The sequence below is a fragment of the Rhinolophus sinicus genome, linkage group LG07, assembly GCF_036562045.2.
Source record: "Rhinolophus sinicus isolate RSC01 linkage group LG07, ASM3656204v1, whole genome shotgun sequence".
NCBI classification, from domain to species: Eukaryota; Metazoa; Chordata; class Mammalia; order Chiroptera; family Rhinolophidae; genus Rhinolophus; species Rhinolophus sinicus.
This window is the reverse complement of record NC_133757.1, coordinates 92,498,749-92,520,449: the sequence shown is the minus strand read 5'-3', so window position 1 is coordinate 92,520,449 and position 21,701 is coordinate 92,498,749. Positions and strand designations below refer to the sequence as shown.

General features: G+C 37.9%; 1 protein-coding gene across 7 annotated transcripts in view; it reads right to left on the bottom strand.

Moving 5' to 3' along the window:
* The window catches only part of PALLD (palladin, cytoskeletal associated protein), a 371,546-nt gene that overhangs the window by 171,860 nt on the left and 177,985 nt on the right, over positions 1 to 21,701 (bottom strand). For all 7 annotated transcript variants that reach the window (XM_019731447.2, XM_019731449.2, XM_019731450.2 and 4 more), the window contains 2 exons: positions 13,820 to 13,939; positions 11,468 to 11,810 (listed from right to left, as the gene is read on the bottom strand). In XM_019731447.2, the coding sequence (XP_019587006.2) occupies positions 11,468 to 11,810; positions 13,820 to 13,939 (463 nt within the window). The remainder of the gene's footprint in view (positions 1 to 11,467; positions 11,811 to 13,819; positions 13,940 to 21,701) is intronic.

Below are 21,701 nucleotides of genomic sequence, written 5' to 3'. Positions count from 1 at the left end.
GAGCTGGATCCAGACCAAAGTCTGCCCTGCATTTCATCTACTCTAAAATACTCCCGTATGAGAAGACAGCAGATTAGATGAAGCGTTAGATCCGAGCACGACCGTGGTGGAGCACAGGACAGAACTCTGGAATCCTTTTCAGCTGGGGTCCTCCTCTGTTCTGACTAAAAGCACCAGGGCACAGACACAATTTAAAGCATGCACCTCCCTCATTCCGTTTCACTTCCAATTTTAGTAAGAATTCCAGTTCATTTAGAAGGCTTACTTCTAACACCAAGAATATAAAATAGAACTTCATCTTATAAAGGCAGCTTTTGGTCCTTTGTTATAATGCAAAATAACAAAATGCAAATTTCTCCTTACACCGCAGTGAAAATGGGGGATAATGATCCTCTGCGTAAATCAAGTTTTCAAGAAACAGGACGTTCCTGAGCCATCTAATTACTTTTAGAAACCTCTCTGCCAATTTTTTGGTAAAACTAAAAAAAAAAAAAAATCTTTATTACAGTTCTTTCCAGTAAGGCAGCTGTTTAGTATCAGAAAGTTTTAATAATGACAAGACGAAACATAATTCTGCTTTTATAGGTAGAATCATTAGAGCAAACATGAAGTGAAATTTGCTGTGATTCTAGAATGCTTCTTCATGAATACTCCTGTCCTGTATGTGTAAGATTGCTTTGTGATAGAATAAACACAAATGTGAACATTTCACATTGGATTTCGAGGATATCCTTTGAAGAAAGCAATGGTTATGAAGGAAGGGAGGGCACCAGACATGAAAACAATCATCTGGGGCAAGAATTTGCCCCCGTGGCTAAACCTCCTTGGAAGTCCAAGCTACAAACTCTAGTTTAGAAACTACAGAGAACAAAAGACATTTTTACTTTGCACTGTATTGTACTTAGGTCACCTTTTATGGTTCTCTCCCCCGCCCCCCAGACATTATTGCACATAATGATACATCCCTGAAACCAGATGGCATATAAACTATTTCAACAAAGAAACGAGGACAAGAAAATAGTTGTGGTCTTTCCAGAAATCTTTCACAACCTTCACATTTAATGACAATTACTAGGAAAACAGCAAGTTTGAAATTATAGCTGAGGCATATAATTATCTATATTTGACCTACTTATAAACTGCTCTGAGGAAAAAGAATACCAGATAGCTATACCTACTCTTTCTGGTTCCTGACATACAGAGTGAAGTAAAAATATTTGGATAGGATGTTAGTGATTCAATGGTTTCACTTACCAGCTTCATATCAGAAGGCTCGCAGCTGGAGTTCCTCAAATGCTGCCTACTGCGGACACATGCATCCTTACAGTTACATAAAAAAACAGACCTAAAGAACATTGTGAAATGAAGCAGGGCATAGAGCAAATGCATTTTCAAGGTTTCTGAGTTGAGAAGGGGTAGAGTAGCGAGCTCTAGCAAACACAGGGGGAATGCAGATAGGGAAATTAAATACATATACATATTCACTAACGTGTCTCCTCTGAGCAATATCCTAAAACCTTAACAATTAATGTGTATTTTCAAATATCCTTGATAAACAGAGAAGCCGGTATTATCCTAGGGTGAGCTTCCACATCCAGAGGTCAGAAGACATGAAACTGATAGAGCAAAATCTGAGGTTCTGATTGCAATTAATTAATTTATAATTTCTTTTTGAATAATGAAGCAAATTTGTGTGCTCAAATTTATATGCGCCTTATCCTGCCATGGAAATGGAAATTGTAGAGTTTCATGAAATTCTAACATATTTTACTGAATTAGCATAATATGCACGTTATTCTTAAAACCAAATGAAAGAATATCTAATTCCTTGCCACATATGGAAAAGGTTTGCAAAAAACTACATCAACTCCATGTTATCCACAAGGTTTGTGTAATCATAACTTTAGTCAAGTAAGGAAACAGTCATTCTTAGGTTTGTTGAGAAAATGAACAGTCTGCTTTTACACATGTAATAGAAACCAACTAAAATAAACCTCCCTGTTTCAAATGTTCTCACCATTAGGTGATGTATTAGTTTGAATGAAAAACTTACACATTCACAGAAAAAATAAATCAATGGTAAAAAAAAAATAAAAAAATTGGCAACCTAATATATTTTAGCCCTGTAGTAGACAGAAATAAATTCTCTAGTCATAAAAGATGTAGACATGAAGTGAAAGTCAATATATAAGGATTAGAGACTCATTAGTTGAGAAGAGTTGTTTTAAAACATACAAATATAGGAAATAGGCTTGTTCAATAAAAACACAACTCAAGGTCTTACTTTGATAGAAGAAGGTTAGTACGTACAACGTGGGTCATGGTGCTGAAATATAACTGAAATAAATAGGGGGGCTAAAAAAGAAGTATGAGTTATACTGGAAACGGCTCTATCAATCTCTGACTATGAATAATCTTAGTGGTTCCTCAGGAAATAACAGCAAGTGATCCCCAGGATGATATTCTTGTTCTCTCACCTTATCTCCTCAGATGTAAACCTCTTTCACCAGAGCTCACTTCTTTTTCTTTCACCAGCTTTTAGACTCCCTTTTCTAGATCCCTTTCATTGTCTGTGGATTTCTTAACTGTTTACAACCAATATTCCCACTTCCTCAAACTTCTTCATTGGAAATGCTTTTGTCCCTTACTGAAATCTGCTTTTCCTTTTACTAACCCCATCACAATCTTCCCTGAACAAGGAGGAGCCCTTGTTTCCCAAAGCTACTCTTAGAACAGTTTTGCCATTATCAGTCAACATCTGCATCTTTCTTGAAGTCTGTGTCCTCCACCTAAAATCACTCTCTCTTCCCTCCTATCACCGCAACCTTGGTTATGTCCTCATTTTTCTCAATGACTTTAGTACCTAGTGTTTAGTTTCCTGACATCAACTTTGGCCAACATCCATGTTAATGTTCTTTCTAACACCTTGACTTCATGGTTCCTTGATCACTTCCTCTACTCTTGTGATCTTAACTTCCAAACATTTAGCTCTTAAATTCCTTTATCACTTGGAAGGAGTTCTTTCTTTAGCTCTTGAACTTCCAGAGTCCTCACTTTGATCACAACTACTGTACCCTTTTCATATTTTCCTATCTCACACACCATTTGAGTAATTTACACTGTTGGTGTAACTTCCGATTTATTGACCCCTTTTCTTGAGCCCTATCTCTTTTCCCCTTAAGCCCTGACCTGGCTTAATTTGTTTCCCTTTCTGACCCTACACACTGATTGGATGCTGATTTCAGTGCTACTTCTCAAGGATCAACAAATTACATACTATAGCATCCTCATCTGGCCAGTACCGCCAACTACGTGTATCCTTTGTTTTTCTCTCTGGAGTGCTGATTATGTCTGGAAGTCATGAAACCATGCTCAGTGAAGCTGAGTTTTCACTAATTTCAAATGGGTTCTCATTATTGTTATGGAACACATGATTCCTTTCTTGGTATTCCTTAACATTTCTCATAGTTCTCTTCAGCCCTTTTCACTCTCCTTAATCTGAAAGTTACCACCAACTATCCTTCCTCTTAAGGCAGATGCCCTCATCACATAATTTACTAACAATACTGTTATTTGAAACAGAACTTCTATTTTCTTTCACTGTATCTTTTCTCCTTCACACTGTGTCCATTGTCATCCTACTTTCTGTGGAAGGCCTTGTATAGGTTATACATTAAATATTGGTCTTTAAGACATTTGGTTTATTTTTGGCTTCAAAATGAAAAATTAACTTATCCATATCACTTTTATCCTAAATCTGAGATGTGCAATTGAAGAAATTAGAGTTTTGTTTGTTGGTGGGGTCCGGTGAGGGAGCTGTTAGAAGAGAGTATTTGTTGAGGAACAAAGTCATTTTGGAATAGAGGGCATTTTCTGGAGCTTTCTAGGATGGGTTCTAAAAACCCAGATGAAACCCCAGTCACAGCTTTCAGGAAAAGAGAGGAGCTCCAAGTGAGGAGGTGAGAGCATTTAATGCCTGAACATTTTGCTTCCCACTGTGCTTGAAATTGAGCTTGGTTACTATTATTTTTATCAGGGACAATCTATAATGAGCAAAATGAGATGAGGTTGAATGGAGGGAGGACGAAAGAGACAGAATCAAAAGTACTTATTTCTTTTAAAATACTTTGTAGCTATCAAAGTGATTAACATTGTTGAAAAGTTGAAAAATTGGGACTACTTAACAAGAAAATATCTGCTCGAAATTCTACCCCTCAGAAACCCACAAGTAACATTTTGGTGTATTTCCTTCTAATATACAAAACTCATTTTAGTTGGCTCAAGTGTTGTATTGATTTTTTTCATAAAATTAGTATAAAGCTACATATACCATTTTGTCTCTAGTATGTTTTGCTTAACACTATACTGTTAATATCTTGACATTATATTTATAGCATTATCTCTGAGCATATTATTCAAATGTGGCTTCATCGTATCTCTGAGCTGAGTCCCTCTGCCCTTAAAAATAAAAAGTCCTTACTTGGTAGTGATTACCTTTTCCAACTAACTTTGCAATCAACAAAGGAGCTCTCATACATACATAGGCAAAATGAGATGGAAATGTTGAAGAAATATTGAATCATCATGTATTTTCATGGAAAGCACCAAATGTTCGAGAAGTACCTATGGCATCTCTTATGGGTGATTGAATACCACTTTGAATGTACATAGGATATCTGCAACTATTTCCAACTGTATTTCAGACACCAAATACTAACCATAAAAATAAGGAGTCAACCTTCTTCTGGAAATATAATTAAAACATTATATTCACCAAGAGACTAGCATAGCAAAGCACTATTATCCTAATAGCTAAGAATGTGACACTGTGTCAGACCCAATATTTACATGAAAAAATCATGAGGAAGAATACATCAAAATGTTATTCCTTAGTTAAAAGTTTCATACTTCAGGAAGTTCCTTGATTGCACTTTCCATTTCAGGGAGGGGTTGTTTTCAAAGTCAGCCAATACCAACACTGTTAATGCAAAGTCATCATCATACTGTATTATGAAGAGACCATATGCGCATAGACACGTGCTTCAGAATTAGGACTACGATTGAGCCTACATTCCTTATTTATCATTCTCCAATGGGTTTGGTGAGTGTGTGTCTGTGTGATTTTCTAATAACAAATTTGAAAAGCTACTTTCTGCCCTATTTTTTTTGCCCTAATATTTTGAAGGCCCCTCTGGTTCTATAGGTTGTACTTTCATGGCTACTAAATTGCTTTGTTATTTGACTAGACTCAGCAGATAATGACAATCATTTAACCAGAAATGGGAGCTGGTGCCTAAGTTTTCTGAATCAAAAGCAGAATCGCTTATCTTCCAAACATTAAATTGGGAAGAGAAGGCAATTAGATTGCAGTGAGTCTAACTGAGGAATCAGTCATTCTTTGACAACACTTGTGTAATGTTAAAAGATGTGTAGAATTTTGGGTGTATATTCTTGCCAATATAATTGTAGAGATCACCGGATTATAAATTATTCACAGACAATGCTTTTATCTTCTTCATCTTTGTGTTCTCAGCATCCAGCATTAACCAACATTTTGCAGATGCTCAATGAATGAGGGAATGAAAAGCGTGCTAGATTTTTAAATACACTTATGTACATTTAAATGCACTTATGTACAAGGACCTCTTCACAACTGCTTGATGATTACTACATCTCTTGAAAATTTGTTACTTATTTTGTCCTAAATTGCTTTGTCATCTCTTTGTCCATTTGTGTGTGTGTGTGTGTGTGTGTGTGTGTGTGTTTAAATCTACCAGGTATATACTAGAATGGAACCCAGGAAACCATTTGTATTCTGATGTCAAACAGTAATTTAGTGAGATCTTGAACCTTAACTAGTAGAGGCTAAAGGATGGAAAAATGTTCCACTTTCTAAGTTACACGACCAAGCCACACACTGGAGTTCGAGCAGCAGTCCAACATAAACAGGACAGAAAGGGAGTAGCACAGAAGCTTTCAGCCCTTCATCAAAAGTCTGGCATCTGATAGGGGTGTTAACATGTCAAGTACACACACCTTGAAATAGCAGCTTGATTGTACTGTGGCCAATTGACATTGCAAGTAAGTACTAGAGAGTGCAAATGTCCTCCTAGACCTTCCACATATCTCATTTTCTCCATAATGTTTTAAAGTGAGATGTTAATCAAATGAGAACACAGGAGAAAGGAGGAAGGAGTTGAACGGGTTCCAAAATTAAGTAACTTGGTTGGACAAACTTTTCCACTGTAATTCTATCCCATGGGATTCTTATTTAATTCTTTCATATTCATTTCATTTATAAGATAAATGATGTCAATTTTAAAAGTATTGTAAAGTGGGAAAACTCTGGGATCAGTGGGGTTTGAAACTGGTATATTGAGGTACGACGTTAAGCAGAACAAATGGGGTAGCTCTTCCTCTTTGTCAATTTACTCTTGTTTCATTCATTCAAAACCATTTTTGAGCATTTACAATTTGTCAGGCCCTGATCTAAGTCCTGGTGAAAGGGCAGTGAATAGAACAGTCAAGGGCCCTACTCTCAAAAAGCTTATATGATAATAGTGGGGAAAACAATACACAAACCAACAAGCAACTAGGAGAAATTATTACCTACTATGCGGTAATTAAAGGGGATGATTTATTGGAGAATGAGGCTGGGTGGCTGCTTTAGAATGGGTGCTCAGGGAAGGTGGTGACATTAAGCTGAGAGTTGAAAGCAAGGAGGCAGCCATTAGTAGCAGAACATTCCAGGGAATAGAACATTCCAAGCAAGGGAACAACTTGTGCTTAAATTTGTATCTAGGAGTGTGGAGAAAACCCTAAGGAACTTCCAAATATAGCAAGCCTGGCACACTTAAATCACTGATAAAGAGAGAGATAACACGCTGCTATTTTCTTCTCTTCTAACCCTCAAACACATCATCTCTCACTCCCACACGTGCAGTGCAAGAACGTTTCTTTGATTGTACACAGTGCTTACTATTGTTTATCATTATGAAGATGTAGCTTCACTTTGTCAGTTCAGAACTGGACTGAGGTGACATACAGAATCCCTAACACCTTAGCATGAGTGAGTTTACAGGGTGGGAGTGAGACAGGAGACCGAGAGAAGCAAGGGTAGTGAAATGCAATTATTTTGAGATGCCTAACTCAGCCTGAAATCATTTTACGCTTTACAGATGGGAATTAATAATACTGAGTTTTTCTTTAAAGATTGGAGAAAGAGAAAGTAGTAAGAATAGGAGCAAAGAGAGTTCAATTCATATCTAGTTTAGCCGTTGATTACATATGTAACATTTTTAAACATTTCATTATCATTCTCCCAGGCAAAGGTCATGGACTTTTATGGTAACGTGTATATTACTGGCACTAGAGTGACAAATATGCATAACTTTATCTGTCCTGTCCTGTTTTGGAGTGCAAGGACTCACCCATTGGTTAACTCTTCAGTAATTTCTCTTTTGATTTCTCATTTTGTGACTTCCACAGGTTTATATTCTATCTCCCTCCCACAAGACAGGGGAAGAATATTTAAAGAAAAAAAAGAAATGGGGTTTGAATACAGAATATTGCTATTTATATCTTGTCTGGTCTAATTTCAGAGATAAGCTCAGTGGAGAATGCTTTTCCATGTGCTTTGCAAACCACCTACTAAATTTGGTATTCACAAGTTTCCCCCCAGGGTTTATTCCTAGGAATCCCATGCATATCTACGCTGTGAAGAACTGTGTTTTGGCAGGAATCAAGAGAAGCATTGATTTTGTGCCCTGTGTTTATTTTGAACCTTCAGGCATAATTTGTAGAGAGTAGGAGGCAGCCAGACTTATTTGGTACACTCCAAACAAGGAAAATAATAATAATGATGATAATAATAATAATTTACAAAAAAACAAAAAACAGTTCACAAGTTAGGTTTATATTTACTCCTTACTCTTTTTCTGTGTTAAGAAATATGACTTGGGCACCATGTTGCTTCTTTTCTTTGTCCTGTGACAAAAGATTGAGGGTCGGACACTGAGTCACATAAAGGACTCTCATTTATGAATGCTTCTCTGTGCAGTGTCTAAGTGTGCTTTGGGTCCCACAGAAAGTGGTCCCACAAATCCAGTGTACATGGCACCTGGCACTTATCGAATGGCCTACATTTCATCGAGTTTAACTTACACCCTGTTTCCCTAAAATAAGACCTAGCCAGACCATCAGCTCTAATGCATCTTTTGGAGAAAAAATTAATATAAGACCCAGTATAGTATTATATTATATTATATTATATTATATTATATTATATTATATTATATTATATTTATATTATATTATATTATATTATACCTGGTCTTATATTATATGAGACCCAGTCTTACATTAAAATAAGACTGGGTCTTATATTAATTTTTGTTCCAAAAGATGCAGTAGAGCTGATGGTCTGGCTAGGTCTTATTTTCAGGAAGACGTGGTACTTGAGGGTTAGCATCCCAGACAAAAGACACTGGGTGAGCGGAAACTGAAGTGGATGCCTCCAGCACACTGAGCGCCCAGTCTTCCAGGACGGGACTGACAGACTCAGCTGGAGGTCTGCGAGGGTTGTGAGGCTACTTGTGAGGATTTCTGTTGGATAACAGAGGATCAGGGCTGGACCTTAAAGAAAAGAATTCATGATATTTCTGTCTTTTTATTGTAGTCTTTGGCTTCGCCCCCTCCATGATCTATTGGAGCTATTTGAGAGACAAAAATGCAAAGAGATTTTCTTTCTGAAAATGATCATTTTTCAGGAATCTGACAAATCAAATAACGATTTTCAGGTTAATGTATTGTGAGAGAAAATATTTTAATTCTTATTTTTTGCCCCCTAATTGTTTCCTATTTGATTAATTACAAATGATTTGGATAAATGAAATGCCACAAAGCCCCAAAATATAAATCTCTCCTTTTATGAAGAGGAATAAAATCACGTGCCAATGAGAAAACATTGGAGTGATCTAAAGTTTTTCACTGCCAAGAGTAAGAAGCAAATCTCACTTTCCCCCCAACGTATGAAAAGAAATAAAAAGATGTGTGAAAGAATTTTACCTGGTAGTTACCTGTAGTCATTAATTATTAATAACTCAGATGCCATTCTACATTATTTGCAGATATCATTCAACAACATTCTTTTATCAATACACACAACTTTTAAAACAATGAGCAAACCCTTTCAGAAAATACTACAACAGAGAAAGGAGACCTCAGACCAAACCAAAAACATTGGTTACTTCAAGAGGGTGCCTTGGAAGAGAGAGAATTAACTTTTTCTTTAATTACTTCTGTGTAGTTTGAGTTATTACATCAAATACGCATTTACTTTCTAATTAAAACAAAATCCAATAAAGTATTATAATTCGTAAGAAACTTGAAAAATTAATAAATTTTATAAAGTGTCATCGCATATGATTTTCTATCTAGTAAATGGCAGGTAATTATACAATATAAAACTCATTTTAGTGATGCTCTAAGGATATACTTAAATACTTAATGATCTGAAAAAAGAAAACAGTGATAAAATGTGGTACAAGTAAAATTTTATTTCTAAGCTGCCAGGCTTCGTGATTAGGTGCTCTGCCTTTCCCTTAATTTCCTCAGGAAGGGAAGAGTAGCCCCTATATAAGGATCTTCAACACTAAAGTCCATTTTTCCTGCATCTTATTTTATATTGAAAATCTGACTAATAAGAAAATCATGATGCCACTCTTCCAACCTGTGCTTAAGCTACTCATCCTCTTAAAAACCACAAAACCGATTTGTCTGTCTTCTGTAGACATGGCCCCCACTCCATCACACACAGTAACAGTACTGTAAAGCAGAACTAAAAGCTGAAGAGCTGTTGAAACTCCTGAGATAAGAAGGGCTTCAATGCCTGTTAACAGCTCCTCATGTTTGCTCTCCTGTGATTTATATCCAATTTATGACAGCCATTCTGGTGGATACACATCACTGAATCAAGAGCATGTCAAGTTCTAGCCATTAAACACATTCGCCCTTTCTTCCCCTTGTTTCATTAAAAGCACTGTAAATACATATGTAACAGGTAAAGGCGAAAGGGTTAGCAGTGGCAATTCATTTTATGGGTTGGAGCTACAAAAGTATAAATCTCTTTTAAGGCTGCCACTTTGACCTCATTTTACCTGCTCAGTGTGTCAATGGAGCTGGAACAGAGATATTACATGTTTACCTGGCATCTTTCACACTACTGTATACAAACCTAGTAGTCCCATTGCCTGCAAAATGAGCCTGGACGGCATACAGAATTAAGTGTAGGGCAGTAATAGATTTTTGAAACGGCAACAGACAATTGTCCAGAAATTTACTTTTAGAAAATTGTCTGCCCATTTTTAACTTAAGGTGTTCATTGGGCTGATTTATTTGATTAGTCTAATAATGTTCATGCAATCACTTAGTAAACAATAAAGTTGTAAGATATTCTAGTGACTATCTTATAGATTCTAACATGTCTAACAAATGAGCTGATGACAGAGAGAAGAACAGACTGTTCAGTACCAGAGAAATAAAGAATAACTCTTATCCTAAAGTCATCTTTCCTGCCCCAAATCAAAAACATCAGACATCACAGGAAAATGTAAGGGACTTTCCGAGATTCTGGCGCATTCATTCGCAAGGAAATGTGACCTTGGAGAGTATGTATACATTTTATACAACTCTTCTGACATTTCCACTGACCTCTATCAGGGCAGTAATTCAAGGTCTGTTATGCTATGATAGAAACTTTTGAGTTAATTGATTTCTGCCTCTCTCTAACGCTGTAATGGCTCCATTCATAACAACTCTCTGCTGTGTGGTGCCAATGGAAACAGCTCATGCAAGGTTTATCATCCTAAGAAAATAATGGAAGTCAAATATGAAGCTGGTATTCATGGAAATATGCAGTTCCATGGAATTCCAAAGCCAAGGAGGTCATGTTGTGAAGGGCGCTCTTCTTCCTGACAAGCCTGGTTATCTCTGGTTTCATTCGCCCTCCCCAGGTTCTATACAATGAATTTCCATCCTCAGCTTTTAATCTTCCCATGCTTATCTATATCAGATTTCCTTACTGATTTTTAAATGTAAAGCATTTGGAAATGCTTTTAATAGAGAGCTCAAAGTAGGTTCCCTTGCCCATCACCTCTGGGGAGTGGCCACATCCTTGCTATACACTGGAAGGCCACACCAAGCACAGATATTTTCACAGCTGAAACCAGTTACAGCTTTTAGCAAAGGGCAGATTTAACCAAGCTTGTCATTTACCTTCTTTATTTTTAAGTATCATATATTTTTGAATGACGCCACTTGGTAGCAAAGTCACATCAGCCAGGGACAACTTGCTTGCAGAAGAGGCAATGTACCACATAGCTAAGTCCAGGCAAAGCATTTTCACTGACCAGAGAAGCAATTGAACAGGGGCATGGAAAGTATGCTAAAACCATGCAGAAATACTCACAGTTTCGGTTTGGCAAGCAGAGGTGGTGGTTCTTTTGTGGGTGAAAGCAGGACAGCTGGTGTTGGAGGAGATTTATTACCGTTAGATTTGCCGTTAATCAGTCCGTTTACTCCATGGTTGGGATGGACTCCGTTAGTTTCCCTCTCAGCAGAACTGAACTGCATTTGAAGGGCTGCCATTCCAAGCCCCAACTCCGGGCTGTTCACCTGCTGGATCTCAGCCGGTTTCTTTGAAGCCAACTCAAAGGGACTTGTCTCCAAGATTGGAGGGGGCGGTGGAAAGTGTTGGAAGTGATCATTGTTGGATTCTCCCATGGAGTCATAGCTACAGTTTTCAGTGTTGGCTAAGGAAGAGGAAAGAGAGGAAAAAAAATAATAAGATGCTACTAATGCAAGTTATTGTCACGCAGTCATAGATCATCTGAGAATCCCCTAAGCCCTGTCGAGTTGTTACAGAAGAGGTAGCTGTGTTGCTCTCATCTGAGGCAGAAGCCAAGCCAGCTGGAGGGCTTGTTTCTTCCAAGCTTGTTTTGGGTGACTGTTACTTATTTCATTTCCTGAATGGGCCCACACGTGGCAGAAACCAGCTACCAATTCATCAACAAATTTCAAACAAGAGCTCAAGGCAGAACTTGGTAAAAAAAAAAAAAAAAAAAAAAAAAGGAGGGCAACACAAATAGTATCAATATATGCTTTGTCCTCTCACATTTCAGCCCACAGATCTGACTGAACATCCTACCTGAGCTTCCTGACATTAGCTCAAGCTCTAAAGGTTTTACGTGGGAAGCAATGGGTATTCATTCTAGTAAAAGCTAAGTAAAGCTTTGTGTCTACAAGAAATATGATCTCATGGACAATTTTTTTTTCCAATTCAGATGACTGCCACAGCTGTAATTCAGCACAAAAGAATTTTTTACTTCTTACTCTCAATAAACTGAAAGCATCTTGATATAAGATGTCTTTTTGGGATTCCTCACCTTGCCCAGAACCCAGCAGAGCTCCTGGACTATACTTAAAAATGCTTACTGATATATACACACACACACACACACACACACACACACACACACACACGTGTGTATATATATAATATTTGTTGATTATGTTGGGCCTATAGCTTTACCGCGGATAAAAATGGGAAATACTACATGCCCATTTTGCCACACAGACCCTGAGAGTTTTGTCGATACTGTTGGAGCACTGCACTCCTGCTATGGCCATGTGATGGGACAGTCTTCAAGCCAACTCAGAATCAAAATACTGGGATTGTCCCCGCTCTGTTTCTCCAGTCACGATACAGGAAATTCCTTTTCACATTTAAAGTACTCATTCATATCAACTTTCCCCATTTAGCGAACCTCATATTTCTATTCTTAATTAAGATGAAGAAGCAGTAACCATTCCCACTCGAAGGTCCCTAACCCAGTCTTGGTCGTGCCTCTGCTGCCACCTAGCACCAAGTTCCCAATCTTCCAAAGAAATCAAAGCGCGATTTCGATTGTTCTCTCCAAGTCTGTCTCATCAAGTCAACAATCCAAAGACTGATTCCTTACTATGCGCACTACGTGCCAGGTTTGGTCAAAGAGATATTTTTTAAATTGCAGTAAAATGAAGAACAGAGATGAGGGAATAACAACAGCTAAGGTAACACCAATCAGTAAAAGCAGAAAATAGCAAACTAAAGTTAAAAGACAATAAAAGAAAAAGCTGTTTCATGTTGCCTTCTCTAAGGGTAATTTCTGAGTTTAAAAAAATATCCAGATATTTCTGAATATTGGTTGCACTGATATATCGCTTTAGTTTTTCATATCAAGAGTTATATTTCACTATCCACGAACTTTGATTTCTAAGATCTTCACACCTTCTTCAAATTACATTAGGTTTATCTTGCATTAGTATTTCGGAACTTTCAATCATGGATTAAACACAGATTTATTCGTACAAATATCTCCAGATCTGCTGTGTTGGCACTGCTGAGAACAGTGGTAGCACCTCCCATTCAGAAGTGGCCTTCTGATGTGAGCATGATTCTGGGTTAACATGAAGATGTCAGGAAACCAGCTCCATTGTTTCCAAGACCAAGATCGCATGATTCAAAAAAAAAAAAAAAAAAAGCCCCACATGGGTTCATTTGCTACATTGTCATTATCTTTTTGTTTTTCATCTCCACTTTCACTCTCCTCCCTCAAAGCCTTTTGTTTCCTGATGAAACACTGACTGTTATGAGAACTCCTGGAGAGGCAGCCAGCATTCCAAATGGCTGAGCACTCCTCCTGGGATAGTTCGTTCCTCTGTGGGGAACCACACTAAATGCCGGGGAACAGAACCTCACCATTTTTTAGTCCTTGCATACCTGAGGTGACAACCAGCTGGGCGGTGCTGGTTACTGATCCATAATCATTTCTTGCCGAGCACGTAAAGATCCCCGCATCTTCAGGGAAAGTCTCAGCGATAACGAGGGTACAGATCTCCTCTGAAAAGGAAGAAAACAGAATGCCTCATCAGAGTGACCCCACGAAGCCACTTGGAAGAAGATAGACCATCTGTCTTTCTATTATAAAACAAGCAAGTTAGATACTGATTATTAAAGCATCACTTTAACAAAGTATTCACAATAGAACCTCTTTATACTTAATTTAGCAGTTTAGCCTGGAGGCCAAAGCTTTGGCATCAGACCTATTCTTGGTGATTTTGGACAAGATCAGCTTTGGATTCCTCATCTATAAAGTGGGGATCATATACACCGAATGGGATCTCTGTGAGGATGAAACGAGATGTTTGCAGTGTGTACCTCTGCACTTGGCATGTGGAAGATGCTCAGGAGATGCCCGCGCTATTCTCCTCCTGCCTAGTTGTTTGAATGCGGAAGTTCTTTCTACTATAGTGTAGCTGCCTACTTCTGCTGAACTGAAAAGCAACTGGGGGTGGGGGTGGGGAATCAAGCTTCTCTGAAATGCTGACAATGGGAAAAAGAACATAATGTGCAAATATTTGACCTGCACACAATTATTCTGGAAGCCACTGTTACACAGTGTGGCAGTGTTACATAGCATGAAAAGCCCAGACTTGAGAACCAGCTGCCAGAGCTTAAATAAGCCTCCTGCCACATTTTGCTTTGGTGACTTTGGTCAACTTCCCCAAACTTCAATATTCTTATCTGTAAAATGGAGGTAATAGCAGAACCTCCATTAAAGGGTTTGTATTAATTGTGACGCATGGACTTAACCATCCCAGGGTTACTGTGAGGTCTGATGATGGCCCACGACAATAGCTCACAGTGTGTAGCTCTGACTAGGTACGAGGTACAGTCACCAGCACTGGATATTAACGTAGCTTTAATTCTCAGGTCAACATTGTGAGGTTTGTTTATTATTATTAGCCTATTTTATAGACAGGAAACTGAACCACAATAAAACCACTGATTTGCCCAACATCACACAGCTAATAAATGGTAAAATCAGAATTTGAACCAAGTCATCTATTCTTGTGATATGATATACATTATGCTTATGACACTGCCTAGCACACAGTAAGCGCTTTGTAGCCAGTACATGTTAGACCGTACCATTGAAAAGCTAGATCTAGTGTGTAGTGTGTTTAACTATTTTTAAATTGACTGTCTATACTCTACCAGTAAAATAAAGATGATTATGTTGGTAAATGTTAAGAAAAGTGATATACAGTAAGTCCTCACTTAACATCATGTATAGGTTTTTGGAAAGTCTAATTGTAAGTGAAACAACATATAATGAAACTGATTTTACCACAGGCTAATTGATATAAACTAGAGTTAAGTTCCTAGGGCATCTTTCTAGTCGTAAAAACATCACCAAGCTGTAAATAAAGACCCAAAACACTTCTAATATTAAACATTGAAATAAATGTGAGCTATACACACATTTAAGAAAGAGGAATAAAAACAAGTAAGATCATTATTTTCCAACCCACTTATTCCAGTTCAGGGTCACGGGTGCTGGGAGCTCCTAGCAATCCAGGGTATCAGATGGGAACCACCCTGGACAGGACGCCCTTCATCACAGAGTCTCTCTCTCTCTCTCTCTCTCTCTCTCTCTCTCTCTCAAACTGCGACAATACAGACACACCATTTCACCACACATGCACATCTTTGGGATGTGGGAGGAAACCAGCGTTCCCAGAGTAAATTGACAAAACAATAAACTTATTATATAAAGTGTACTCCACTATTTTGCATTTTACTTTATTTTAAAACAACGGTGGTTACCATCCATTTTCATGGGTCACGATCAGCAGTTTAAAAACACTACCCCATACAACAAGCACAGTCCCTGGCTCAATAAATATCAATGAATCCTGACTAGAGGTATTTGGCCTATTAAGAAGTTTCTCGGAAAACATGAAACTAGTAATTTGTAAAGAAATCTGCAACCCCGTGTTCACTGTAGCATTATTTACAATAAGGAAGACCTGGAAACAACCTAAGTGTTCACTGACAGACGTATGGATAAAGCAGATGTGGTGCACATGTACAATGGGATACTACACAGCAGTAAAAAAGATGACGCATTGCCATTCGTGGCAACATGGATAGATCCTGAGGGTATTATGCTAAGTGAAATAAGCCAGACACAAAAAGGCAAAAACATATGATTTCACTCATAAGTGGAATATAAAACAAAACAAAAAACAAATGAACAAACAAAAACAAACTCATAGATACAGACAACAGAATGGTGGTTACCAGAGGAGAAGTAAGGTAGGGGGAAGGCAAATTGGATGAAGGGTTGAAACATGTAGTAAGAGAAGGAATCTAGACTTTGGGTGGTAAGTATGCAACAGAGTACAGAATTATACAGATATAGAATTATAATGTACACCTGAAATTTATATAATGTTATCAACCAATGTTACCTCAATAAATTTAATTCAAAAAAAAAGAAAGGGGTTTTCAAGTAAAAATTTGACAACTACTGATACATTCAAAACACACAATTATTATTTGATTAAAAGGTCACTGAGTAGAAGGAAAACAATAGGATAACAGAGAGGGCATAAGATAATCTTGTTTTTTTGACTGTACTGTACACAGTTCTTGGCTTTGCAATTGAAGAAGATAAAAAGTGTGGAAATGATTCAAGTTGGAGCTTCACATAAGATTAAGCCTTTGGAAAGTGGGCTGTTATCTGGAAAGGTACAAGGATTGGGAATTTTTAAATTGAATACATAGGGTTACAGAATGAGTTAAAAGTGTACGTAACCAGAGAGGGGTGAATAAAACTTAGAAAACTAATGCGCTAAAGGACTTTAGAAATCAACTAGCCCAAATCCCTCATTTCTTCAGGTGAGATCCAAAGTGACTCTCTCAAGGTCTTGGCCAAAATACTGAAGTATGCATCCTGCCTCCCACAGCATGCTCCTTTCTTAGAGAGCACAAAGCCTCTCTAATTCATTGTTCTTTCCTAGTTCAGGACACAAGGAACCCAGTGTAAGATGAGGTGACGAAAGATTTAAGATGGGAAACAAGGAGTTTCCTGAATCTCAACATTTTAATTACTCTCACTACCCAAATAATTCACTAGAAATTCATCTGTACAAGGAGCTGGGCTCTGTGTCCTCTAAGCTACAAGTATCGAAATAGGATATAAACCATCAAAAGTATATTGAAAAATGGAATCTTGATATTAGAAATAGCCCCATTTAATTAGATTTGGTGGTGGGACGGGGAACCTCACATTCTGGCTGCCCTCCGAAAAATGGACTTCAGGCAGAGGTAGGTCACCTTTGTTTCCTCTTAGCAGATACTGCTGGGAGCCATGAAGCCTTCCTAGCTTTAAGCAGCACCTCCGTGAGTCCTGCCCAGGCAGCCACTGCCTCCATCTCCGCACTGCTGCCCAGGGTTTGGTGCCCTCAGAAAAGGTCTTCTCTCAACCTTGGACTATTTACACCTCCAAAGGTGGCAGAGTTTCTGGAGACACTTAGAAGAATGCCTACTGCCAGTTTAATACCTGAGAATGCTTTAGCTGTAAACACATAGTTCTGCATCTTGAAACCTACATTTAAAAACAGGATAAAATCTTATCTAACAGGGATGACATAAAGGGGTTTTGGAGCGATGACCTTGACAACTTTAGAGTTCCTTCTTATGTCATCTATAATTGTGTGATTTTTTTTTTATTTAAGTTATGTCATTTTAAGAAAACCTGCCCCTTCTAATCCAGAGGGCCCTTTTGAGCATAAAATGTTACCAACACCCTCCACCCTTCCCCGCCCAATTCACCCATGACTTTGAGGATAAATTAAAAACCCTTAATGTGACCATAAAGCCTTAAATGATGAGGCCTGTTTCTTGCTAGGTTACTTTTGTGCCTCTCACCTTCTTTCGGTCTGAGCTCTGGACTCCCTGGCTCTTGGGCGGCTCCTAGAGAAGCCACATTCCTTTAAGCCTCTAAGCCCTCCTCCCAAAGTACTTAGTTAGCACTGTCCTACTCAGCTTCACATTTCCTCCCACCTAAACATCACTTTCTCAGAGAATCCTTTTTTGGTTACTTTGTCAGATCTACCACCTAGGATGGCAAACTTCCCTGGGAGACATCTACCACAACTATAACGAAATAATTTATTGTGTAATAGTGCCTGTCCCTTGACTAGAATAGCAGAAAGCAGAAAGCATTTGCTTTGCTCACGGCTGTACTCTCAGCATCTCTTAGCAGGATCTCCATAGATACTTTTGAATAAATGTATGGATGAAACTTAAATTGAGGAGAAAAAGTGAACATGTGCTTTACAAAAAGACTGTTTTCTAAAGGAATTCTCAGTGAGACTGATTTTTCTATAAGCGTCCTTGCGTGTTTCAATTGTGATTGATCAACATTCATTTTATATGAATTTTCAGGATTACTTCAATTGCATAAAATAAACTACATGCAAGCATAAAGTTAATGACCAACTGAACACCTAGAGGTTACAGATTCACAGAACAAAGACAAAATAAAAAAGCTTTGAGATATTCTTTTTTGTGCTCTTCAAGCATTGCTATGTCTCTGATATTTACCAGGAAAAATTTTAATCCAATGCCCTAAAGGTGTTCAGCTTTTCTTCTCTTGGAAAATGTCTTCCAAAAATGACAGTAGGCTCACATTTCATTGAGAGAAAGGAGCATTATAGCCTGGATGGTTCTGACATTATGAATGTGAAGAAAGCCATGAGGAAATGAGATGAGCTAGGTTGTAATATTGAATTTTCATCTGGTAGCATCTTACTTAAACAAAGACCTTCAACACATCTGTAAAATACATTTCGGTGAGGAATGGAAATCAGGAAATGACTGCTTATGTCAAATAAAGGGAGTCAAAGGGTTACGTATTTGTTCTAAAAAAAAAAAAGTCTCCAGTATAAATGGAAAAATCATGATGATAATTATGATCCATTTTAATTCAATTTTACTAAGTGAAAGGTTTTTATCTGGGAGCATAAAATAAATTACTAAATTGGAAACTGTTTTTGCTGGTGATAAATTCTGTTGCTTTTTTTTTTTTTTTTAATAACGATTACCTAAAAAGTACTTAATCACATCAATAGCTCCCAAAAGTCAACCCTGTTTCATTCAAGTTCTTGGACATACTAAACACTTGGTTAAATACAAACAAAACCATTTTTTTTTTTTTTGCAGAAACTCATAAAAAGATGAGGCCGCAAGGATACTAAGTCCCTTGGGTAATAAAGGGACATTTTCATAAATACTTTCCTTCACAGTTTTTTATTGTTGTTGTTGTTGGGGGTGTTGGGGGAAGAGTCCAGTCTAACTAAACAGAAATCCAGCTTTTACCTTCTACATCACGTGGTTTGGCTCACACAACCGATAGCAAAGAACTCTGGGCTCAATCAAGAAGATTAGATTCAGAGTAATTAAATGTAAAGCTTGTATACATTTTTATAATGGATTTTTAAAAATTGTGAACTGTATCATATATAGAGAACTATACTTAAAATGTATAGTTTGAGTAATCATGAAATGAACCCGTGTACTCATTAAGTCTAAGAAATAAAATCTTACCAATATTTTAGAAATGTCCTGTATGCCTCCCCAACTGAATCTTCCTACTTCTGAGGTAATCATTCCTTTGTTTCTCGTTGTGTGCTTACCACAGATTTATGTATCCTTCAAAAATTTGTTCATTAGTTTTTAGAAAATTGAGTGACAAGCACACATCTTGTTGTGCAAAGAAAAGACAAACTTGTCTCTGTTAGACAAAAAGCTCCGAGGAACTATCTGGGGGCATAAAGTGGCTTCAATATCCCTGTAATTTTACAAAAGCCCCCACAGAGGTAATCAATGGGCAAGGTCATGAATGAGTCCTGGGAAATATTAGGCTCAGCTTAGTGGGGAAATCTGGAGGGGCTAAGTGTGGACAGACAGCAGGAACAGTTGGTAGAGTCTGTGTCTCCATACTTTTTCTCTAGTTCAACATGGCCAACTTCCATATCTCAGCACGGATCAAATCAGAACACTTCCATGGGGTGGAGGATGGAGGGTGAAATGAGTGTTCTCAGCTGATCCAAGAGGCAATGTTTGGAGAGGAAAGCAGGACAGGCAAAGCAGAGGTAAGAATTTGGATGAGACCCTAGCATTCTGTCATCAAGGCAAAAGACGGAGCAGTGGCAATGAGCTTAGTGATGAAAGCACATGGTTCCAACATGGACTTTTCTCCGATTCCTGACACACGGCTGTTACCTTCCTGGGGGTTCCCTTTGCCTCTCACTTGTATTTGATCTCCTTTTTCTGGCACCCCACATCTTGTTCTTTCTGGATGAATTCTCTTGCTGTGGTGGAGCACATCCTGCATAAAGGGTGTGGAGGAAAATCTTTGAGTCCTTGAAATTTGAAAAATCCTGACAAATCATCATATTGAATTGAAGGACTGGCTGGGTGTAGAATGCTTAGCTGGAGGTAATTTTACTTCAGAATTTTGAAGGACTTGCTTCATTGTCTCTTTGTGTCTAGTATGACTGCTGAGAAGTCTTAAGTCATTCTGATCTTGTTAATTTGTATGTGACTTCATGTTTTCTCCCTGGACACTGGCAGAATCCTCTCCTTGTCGTGGATATTCTGAATTTCACAACAATGCAAATTTCTGTAGATTTATGTTCATACATCTTGCTCTCAGTGGGTCTTTTCAATCTGGAAATCAATATTCTTCAGTTTGGGGAACTTAAAAACTTTATTTCATCGATAATCTGTCCGCCTTCTTTGTTCTCTTCTACAGAGTCCCAATTATACATGTGTAGTCTATCTGGCAGGTTCTCTCAAGTCTCTGATTTTCTTTTCTCATATCGCTTCTCTCGGTCTTTTTTGGCTTACTCTGTCGAACATTTTCAACTTTTATTTCTGCTACCAACTTTTTCATTCCAAGAACTTTTTGTTTTCCAAGCATTCCTCCCCTCTTCCTCCCTTCTGATAGCTTTTTATTTTTACTTCTTGGATGCACTGATTTTCTTGTCTCTCAGAGGAGAGTGTTTTTTGTTTGTTTTTTACATTTTCTTTTCTTTGCAAGTCTGTTTTGTCCGAGTTGCTTTTGGGGGGAGTTGCTTGTCTTCTTACGTATCATTGAAATAGAGATTTCTTTAGATGTCTTTCATCTCTTCTGATCTGAGATGGTTGTGAGTTGATTAGAGTTCTGAGCATGAGAGAGGAGCATGTCAACTTTGGCCTTCCCATTACTGTAATCTAGATGGCCTCTTTGTTGGAGAAACTTCTATACTATCATGTACAGATTTTTTTTTTTTTTTTCGTTTTTTTCTCTTGAGATGTTCAGGTTGCCCAGAAAAGAGTCCTTCAGTCTCTGCCAGGAGGAAGAGTTCACAGGCCAGCATTCTGGAAAGCTGTGCAGGAAGATGACTGGGAGTAGGAGCATTCATTATGTATAATTCTTAGAGTCCTTTGGTTTTCTTTTTGGTACACACTTAAATGGGCCTTTCCCTTCTCTCTCCAGAGACTGAACCAAACTGTTTTGGTTCATGGAATGCTAACTGTCTCTGTATTTTATTTATTTATTTATTTTTGTGGTGCTCCAAATCAAAAGATATACCTAACAGCTTTATTTGTTAAGCAGTTATTTCGGTCTTAACAAGTTAGCAACTGTATGAAAAAAGTACATATAAATGGAATGAAGGGAATTACTATTTGATTCCTAAATCACCACAATTACTTACTAATGGATGCGTGCCTCTGCTGGGTTCTGCATAACCCTTTTTGGAAT